This window comes from Trichinella spiralis (assembly GCF_000181795.1).
Source record: "Trichinella spiralis strain ISS 195 chromosome Unknown Scfld5, whole genome shotgun sequence".
NCBI classification, from domain to species: Eukaryota; Metazoa; Nematoda; class Enoplea; order Trichinellida; family Trichinellidae; genus Trichinella; species Trichinella spiralis.
The window spans coordinates 4,620,479-4,629,795 of record NW_003526944.1 but is presented as its reverse complement, the minus strand read 5'-3'; the positions used below and the strand labels follow the sequence as shown (position 1 = coordinate 4,629,795).

At 33.2% G+C, this 9,317-nt stretch overlaps 2 protein-coding genes across 2 annotated transcripts; both read right to left on the bottom strand.

The window, feature by feature from the left end:
- Nucleotides 1-1,706: 1,706 nt before the first annotated feature.
- Tsp_08538 (putative acetyl-CoA carboxylase, biotin carboxyl carrier protein) lies at nt 1,707-2,583 on the bottom strand. The gene is given in 4 exon segments (XM_003375504.1): nt 1,707-1,848; nt 1,861-2,008; nt 2,401-2,444; nt 2,498-2,583. 4 exon segments carry the CDS (start codon nt 2,581-2,583, stop codon nt 1,707-1,709), a joined length of 420 nt encoding a protein of 139 aa, XP_003375552.1.
- A 2,158-nt stretch (nt 2,584-4,741) lies between these two features.
- On the bottom strand, nt 4,742-6,569 carry Tsp_08537 (hypothetical protein). The gene is made up of 5 exons (XM_003375503.1): nt 6,467-6,569; nt 5,507-5,667; nt 5,345-5,386; nt 5,085-5,115; nt 4,742-4,758 (listed from the first exon to the last, which is right to left on the bottom strand). The coding sequence occupies exons 1-5, from the start codon at nt 6,567-6,569 to the stop codon at nt 4,742-4,744; spliced, it is 354 nt and encodes a 117-aa protein (XP_003375551.1).
- Between the last annotated feature and the right edge of the window lie 2,748 nt (nt 6,570-9,317).

Here is a 9,317-nt window from a genome sequence, read left to right as displayed (position 1 = left end):
CATGAAAAAATCGTGAGGGTGGGGGAGATTTCGCGTTTTCGTCGATTCAGCGGGGGGGAAGGTTGCTTTTTTTTGTGAATTTTTTTTAAAAAAAAGTTTTCGGTTGCGGTGGAGGCCTGCCTTTCGGTCAGCCCGACCGCCCCCGCGCCGCCCCCCGCCCTCCTGCCCCGGGGACCCCCAAGGCATCATCGCCTCCTAGCCCACGTGCTGGCCTCACGATTTTGGCCGAGATGACCTTGGGTGGATCCATCTGATCCACCCTCGACGGACCAGATGGCCATTCTGATCCGCCGAAGACGTAGCTTCCGCACCAGATGGCGTGCGTTGCTAGGCAGATGTGAACCGTTACGCCTACAAAGCCTTGCCGCCTCATGCACATCAAATTGCCGTCACACCTGATACTCAATATTAATGTACTGTCCTGCAGAACCAACTCATGTTTGCATACTTACCGTATGATTTACAACTCATCATTATTGATTTAATGTATTATGCCTACTTATCTTTTCGAATAAATCTGACTACTGTAAGTTGCTGTTTTTTGCTTGCAATTAAAACCCTCTAATTAACTACTAAATATCCCTGCTGAAATATGTAGTTACGAGTGATGTCATTATACTTAATTAGAAATATTATGACCCACTTTTGTGTTTACATTGTATGTTAATCATTAATTAAAAAACTCTCACTGCTAAAATATGCAGTTACGAGTGACGTTATTTAACCTAATTAAAAATTAAAATACTCAGTGTTGCATTTACGTTGCCTTTTAAACTTTCTAATTAGCATATTAAAATTAATCTCATTTAATACATTGTTTTCCTACATGTTACGGATTAATAACATTCTATTTATAGAAGATTACTTCCTATTTATAAAATGATTAAACTCGTTGCACCTTGCCTAAGCTAATTGTTTATTTCATTTATACCAAGTTTACTTTTCCCATTACCTAATTAAAGGAGACCCCGATTAACATTTTATAAGTAAAAAATTTATATTCAAACAATAGCTAATTCATCAATAATTAATAAATATATTATTGTTAATTTATTGTTTACTATATTGCACCCCTCTTAACCGTTTAAATTGCACTGTTTTAAAGTAGAAATCTACTTTTACATTACATTGTTTAAAGTAAAAAACTGCTTTACACTAAAAATATATTATTATCAGTATGAAATTAATGAATAATTAAAATCTTTTATATGATTTAATGTAAATGAAAAACTGATAAACTTTTCTACTTTAAAACAGTGCAATGTAAACATAAAGTGAAATTGCCCAATTATAAGATGAATGAACATTATATTTTATTTATCATTTAAGTTCCTAAATGAAAAAATTAATGTAGAAATTTTTAACAGATTTTAACTATTTAGCATGATTATATGGGGAAACTCTCAACGGAGATTAATTTCAAATGTATTATGCCTAAACTGATGAAAGGTGCAACGCCAAATGAACTAGTTAAAGGTGTGACGGCAAATCTGATGTCAATCATTGGCCAAGTGTCAGAGCCGGCGTAACAATAACACAAACGCATAGCGACGCTTACCGTTCCTCTTGGGGGAGTAACGATCACCACTAGATTGGCACTGAAACAGAGTCTCAGCACTACGTCAATTGCGAATTTGCATAACTGCCTCTAGGACAGATACGTCTTACGAATTCACATAGGTGTTGAAATCCCATTGCACAAGATTTCAAACAACGTCCATTTCCACACAAATGGACAGGGTCATCTCTTTAAAACCGGTCTCTGGCCAGCACGGGACTAGGAGACTCCGCCGAGGGAAGTCCCCGTTAACGGGCAGGAGGGCGGGGGGCGGCGCGGGGGCGGCCGGGCTGAAAAAAAACCTTGCTTGAGATCCCATTGCTGGGATCCGAGCAAGGCGGCAGGCCTCTGGTACCGCAACCGGGAGAGGAAGAGGTGAGCTTTGAAAATATGGACTTTGATCATTTGATACGGTTAGGGTCGCGTCGTGCAGTGTAACCCGTCGAACTCCTGCACACCACCCTATCTCACATTCCTCCTATCCTTGCACTGCTATTCTCAAGCAATTACTTATTCTAATACTCAAACTATAGCAGTGCTACAAACTCACTATGCTCAAAAATTGTCCTTTGAAATGATCGACAAATTATTCAACCATTTCTCTTTCCGCAAATGAACCCTAAACTCAACTCAAAAGGCATGGGACATGAAAACGTTCAAATGCGGAAAGCCACTCAAATTAATTATAATAATACTCATGATCTACATCCAATTACTCTAATTAACAAACAATCATGCTCGATAACTTACAGCTCGAATTTATATAAATTACAGACTCAAGAACTCCTCAGTGAAGTTTAACTAATTAGACTAACTCAAAGAATTATACTTACCTAACTTACCCTTGTCTTTGGGATGTCTTCTTTTATCTTCTATTCTTCTGTATCTAAATGTAGAAGAATTAATTTAATGAAATAATGTTATAATAAATAAAAAAACAAAGCCATTTTTAATGGTTTTCTTCGTCTGTCATTGCATTGAAAGCGCCATTGTTCATTCGCCGCACCTCGTTCGCCTACAATCATTTGAAATGAGTTTCTAGAGCAACTAATAGTAGCCACAGGAAAATTTACATAAAGTTCATTCCTATCTAATAATATGTATGAAACTAATTCTCATTTTGTTGAACAAATATTATGATGGTCACGCATAAGCTCAAAAGCAAACAAATTGAAATTGCATGCTAATTTTAGTTGAAACTGCACCACGCCTTTGTTTCAAAAGATAACATTTTCTATATCTAGGAACATGCCTTCGTCATTGCATAATGCGCAAATGAACTGGGCAAATGTTGTTCAACGCTGCTTTCAGTTTACAAAGTCAATATACCTTGTGAATGGTTAATATGAAGGCAATTTTCAAACGGCCCCTATTTGCATAAATCTCAGACATGGCGCATGCAACGTTAAAAGCCTGCTTAAGTAAGTTGAATATGCTACCAAATGATGAATTTGAACATAATGTCAACACAATATAAGCAATAAGTGTGCACACTGTGCCCATTGCTTGCGTTGGTTGCACCCTCTGACACGCAAAGGTAGCTGGATGAAAATGTTGATTTATGTAATGTCCTAATGATATAAAACTTCAAAAGCAACATGAAGTGAGAATAAAATTAAATAATTTCTGTATAAAAAACGGTATTTTTTGTTTTCCATAATGGAAAACACAATGCTCTTAGTCATATTTGACCATTACAGTAGAGAATGAAATTGAATGCCTTATGCAAATGCAAATTGAATACCTCTAATTGAATTCTACAGTTACATCTAGACAATTACGCGAAATATCAATTGAAATATGCATTTTTACAAAATGTCAACGTTCAATTATATGTAATTGAGAATTTTGTTTCAAAAGTATTTTAAGTTCTGCGCATCTTCAGACTGTAAAATTCTTAAATATACTTAAACTTGCATGCATTCATAGCAAAGCATCAGGAGAATAATTTTCAGTACTACATTTTTACCTGAATGCACATTTTTACTCTTGCACCTTAATTACTCGCCCCCATCATTAATGGAACATCAGTGAAATAAAATAATAACTATGGATATAATGTGCCACAATCTCATGTGTGAATTACTTAGTAAAATTCTTTTCGATAATTTAGCAATTTAAGTAATACATATACTGTGTTTTCAATTATTAATTCTTTCTCTGATTTTTTTTGAAGTATACTTTAACTAAATAATTATAGAATTTTTTCACTTTTCTTCATTTCATCTTCTTTATTTCCTTTTTATGCTTTGTATGCTGTGTTCATGTAAAACAAAACTGTCTTTTGGAAATACGTCCTTAAAATGGTTAAAGAGCGATGGGCACCGCACAAAGCTCACGGGTGAATCAGTACCACAGAAATCAAGCGATCAGGAGAAAGTCCTGGAACTCGCAGGCTGCTTCTTCAGGCATCGCGCTAAGTGACAGGTGCAGCTTTCAAACCTCACCAACGACTTGCTGGAAGTGAAAGTTTTCGAGGTGGATGAGCCATAATTCCAGGTTGTCAATATTGAGAGTTGGTACTTATGCCGTCGTTGTGATCAATTTATTTAAGAAGTGTCCAGCGTCGTCAATATTACGAAGAGACAGCATCATATCAAGATCACTCACGTATCAACAAATGTCGTGAACGTGAAGGACTAGAAAGATCGGACTCGTAAAATACAGCAACGATAGAAAGAAAGAATTAGTGATAGTCTCGAATGTTGGTGAGAACGGAGAAGGCGCAATTGAAGCCCTTCAAAGTGGGGTAATAGGTCGGGAGGGGTAGAGATGATTTCCCCAAAGAACTCTGTCTACTTCATTCCCCTGTATTTCATTGGTTGCTGCTCTGATGTACCCCAGTAAACTTTATTGAACTGAAACATGGTGTTCGCTGACGAATTTGCATAAAGAATGTGCCTTACATGCCCTGTTAGCATAGGAAAATTAGAGTTAAGCAGTCGCTACTCTGGGCAACGCAGCCAATGAAATTTATCTACGGGACAACCAATGAAATTTCGATGATAACCACTAGACGGTCTTCACTGGGAGAAATGGTTACTAGACCCGGAATCAAATACACTTGTGTAGTTCAGTCGTCCCTATAATAGGAAATGCGTTTTGTTAAGTTGTCTCTGAGAAAGATAAAGAACTGATCGAAAAAGGTTTCAAAAATAAATAAAATTTGTTCCTGACTTTTCTTTAACGATTACAGCATTCTTAAACCTTTAAATTTTTTAAACGTAATTTCTTTGATTAATTGCAGTTCTGAAATGATAATTATTCAAAATGAAGAAATGGGAATGCAAATTTTATGCAATATTGCATTTATCCGTTTCACAAATGTAAAACTTGAAAACCAGTTGTTTTATCAGATTTCGCATAAACTCATGGATTGCATATTATTCAAAATTTGTGATCGCAATACTGTTTTCATATAATTTCATATAATATACAATTGCAATAATGAATTCGTTGCCCTTTTATAGTAACATTCCATTACGTTTACTGAACAGTAAATATCTCAAACTATTGAAAAAAATACCATGAAGGGGCACACTTAGTTGTGATGAATTCTTAATTTATTTACTTTTATTACAATTTCATACAATTGGTATCGCAAAGTGCCACAGTAAAAGCACATTTTCACATGCGGCATATAGCTAGAATTGAAAAGCGAAACAGAATTCAAAGAAGGACATGTTTGGTATCAATAAGAAGCTAATTGAATACTAAAAACCATCCACTATATCTTATTAATTGAAATGATAATTTTTCGAACAAATTCAGACAATCAAGACGTACGTTTTGACATTCAGGGATTAATCCATGTTGAAGGAAGATAAACTTTAAAATTCATTTCAATCAAGCATTATAAAAAGATAAATTAATAGAGAATGAGAATGTTGAAGTATTTTTTTCCGTTTCAGATTATTCTAAAACAACGTTCAACAAATTAATCAAAACCGGCAGAAAATGAAGGAAAAATGGATTGTGCAAACAAGCAAAATACTGAACAAGGCAGCACAAGTTGAATGCATAGCTCACACAAGTGTCAGAAATGCTACATTCGCTGAAGATCATGCATCCTGGTTCCATTTCGCTGTGGTTACAGATGTGCAACGTTCCTGTATGAAGTTGTATTCAGATTAATAAGATTGCGCAAGTATTAACGTATTATGTGTATTAAGATAGATGGAATGCGCAAAGTTCAGAGGCCATTTTTTCCAAAACTACTTGTCAATTTTCACTGAAATTCTCTATAACGCCATCTTTAATATTCTGAATATCCACCATTCAAGAAAAGTAGTAATTTCGAAGAAAACATTTTTGGCCTTTTTTCGCAATACAGTGAAGTCCGAGAAATGCGATATTAGTGGGAATAAAATGAAGAAAAATAAAATGAAATAAATATATAAGCATGCATAGAAAGTCATTACGCTGAACTTTACATAAAAACATTTAAAGTTTTCACCAAAAATATTTTCAAATTTGAATAACATATTCCCCATTTTTGTTTAGAGATTACTGCATCACTCAAACTTTAATTTTCATTTTTCAAAATTTTATTGATGGATTGGTCTGCAGATTTAAGAATTACTCAAAATAACAAAATTGGACAAGAATATTCATCGTAAATTACATTATTTCTACTGTAAATTTGAAATTTCCTATCTAATAAGTTTACTAGCTTATACATTTAATCAGTCACTGCATATTATTGAAAAGATATGCACATTTAGCTTACATAATAATGTTCACACTTAATTTCTGACTAAGAGGTAAGAGGTTGATTGAAGTCATTCAAACATAATCAGATAGGGAGCTCAGTAATAAAACGTAACCTACCCTGTAATTGTAGATGATACTGAGGAGAGTTGAACGCGCTTCATGATGGCTATTTTACACACTAATAAACTGAATAACCATTGGGATAACATTCTTGAAAGTGGGTCAAGCTGAAGTCTGAGGAAGTAGAATGTGCCATAGCTTGTGGTGGAATGATTTCAGTTTTAGTCAGTAATAGCATAATGACATAGTTACAAAGCCAATATTTACTTATATATGAAAGTTATTACTTTTTATTCAAATTAAATGGTATATTATTGAATGTAGATCTATCCATTTTCGAATGTAGATTTAAAAACTCATGGAAACTTCATCATAAACCTATTGTTGTTTATGAATCTATGTGAAGAAAAATTGGATTGCTCAAAATTAAAAAATATAGGAAATTTTGTTCAATCAAAAAATTCAAAATTTTCAAGAGCGTTATTCGTAAAATTCAAGCAGTTATTCATGAAATTCCAAAAGCTACAGCCCGTGAAATTTAGAAAATTTTTGATTAAATGATTCCCTTCGAAAAGTACAAAATCGATCAGAACAAATTAGAAAACAACAGCGAACGTGGCCAAACTGTTTGTCTATTCTATTCAAATGTCTTTACTTCACTATTTGTCGAGTTATTACTTTGAAACCGGAACCTAAATGGGATATTAGGTGGGAAGAAAACGAGAGGTAATAAAATATACAGAATAAATAAGTATACAAAGAAAATGCTTTTGCGAAGATTTCTCGCAAACGGTAACAGAATTCAGCCAAGATAAGTATCTTCAACAAAGAAACTTTGTTCTTGACTGTTCTTTATCGTTTACAGCATTCTTAAACTTTGAAATTTTTTAAACGTAATTTCTTTCATTGCGCTTCTGAAATGAGAATAAGTCAACATGACGAGATGGGAATTTAATTTTTATATCATGTTACATTTGTTACGTCTATAAATGTGATATTTGAAAACTATTTGTTTTATAAAATCTTTCAAAAAATCAGCGACTGCGTGTTATTACAAATTTATGGACGTCAGTCCTGCACAGTACTTCTTTTTTAGTCTTTCAATTATTACAAATGCAATTACGCTGCGCTTTCCTAACAATATCCCATTACTTTTATTAAAATTCTAAGTAAATATCTCAAAAGATTGGGAAATATACATTTTGGCATTTAGTTGTGATCAGTTGTTAATTTATTTACTTTCATTACTCTTCTATACATTTGTTATCGTAACCTACTACATTAAAACCACATTTTCAAATGTGTTAATCAGCTACAACTAAAAATAAAAAATTAATTCAAAAAGAGACAAGTTTGGACTAATTGTATAGTAATAGTCATAAACAGCATTATATTCCATGTAGTAACTGTTTTTTCAAACAATTGAGACATTCAAGGCGTACGTTATGACAATCAGGTATTAATCAATGTTGATGGTAAATAAGTTGAAAAATCAACAAATATTAGCATAACGAAAAAATAAACAAACAGAAACCAGCACGTTGAAGTATATATTTCCATTTCAGCTTGTTTTGAAACAAATTCCATCGAAGCAATCATTACGGGCTGATAATGAAGGAAAAATGGAATTCCCAAACAAGTGAAATATTGCACCAAGTTGTTCATTTTCAATGCCCACTTTCATCAAATGCCCAAATCACGCATCTTAGTTCTGTTTCGTGGAATTTTCAGATGGACGACATTCCTAAGTATTAAACTAGGCACAATGTGCTAACTTTAGAAGCATTTATTTTACAATTACAGGGCAATTTCCGCTGAAACTCTCCATAACACCATCATTCATTATTGTAAGCAACCAGCATTCAAAGAAAGCAGAAATTATGACAAATAATTTTTGGCCATTTTACGAAAAGCAGCGATAGCAGAAGTATGCGATATTAGTGCGAATCTAAAGAAGAGAAATAAAATATATAGTATAAATAAGTATGCAAGTAAAATGATTTCGTGAAGATTTATCTCAAATGTTTAAAGAATCGAACGAAGAGGTATTTTCTTCAAATAACATTTGTTCCTGGTTTTATCGCTTAGAGCATTCGTAAGCCTTAAAATGTTTTAAACGTAATTTCTTTGATTAGGTGGCTTCTGAAATGAGAATTAGTCAAAATGAACAGATAGGAATGAAATTTTGATGCAATGTAGTATTTGTTCCTTCTATAAATATCAAATTTAGAAAACAGTTGTTTTATCAGATTTCTATATAAATCATTGTTTGCTGGAATTTTGTTTAAAATAAACATCTGTGATTGTATATTTTGTGTAAACTGTATTAAATTTGTTTTTCAATATCTAAAGTAAACCGACTACTGAGTTGACTAAACAATCAAGTTGCAATTGTTGTAATACGATGATAACCAAATGATCAACATTCCAGATTAAAAAAAAACTGTTGCATTTCGAAATCATTTTACCAAACAAAACTGAAAGCAAAAGAGAATGAAATATTTAATTTGTTAAGAACAAGACCGTCAATTCTATTTTCCTTTATTTCACTCTTCAGGGTTCATCACTAGCTTCTGCTTTTTTCTGCGTCATAGGTTAGAGATATCTTTTCGAATAATATGAATAAATAATAGTGAATATCAGTTTGCATCTCAAAGAATCAACGTGAGCTAATGCACAAAGGGAACTGCTGAACGCTCAAGAGCACAAATCATAATGATAAATAATAGTTGTAAACAAATATTGAAACAATAGCTTAATGTAGCACATTGAAATAATCTTCTGTAATCAGCGAAATGTAAAAAGACAAAGCTATTTAAAAGCATCATTTGCTAAGTCCAAAACATATATACACTATTCCACATTACATATAAAAAGAAGAACTTTGTTTCAAAAAATAAGAAATGTGATTATCCATGTCCATATTAAGTAATTTACTGGTTAAGTGTCCCATATTTGGGAAAACTTTGATGGAAAACAATTATCC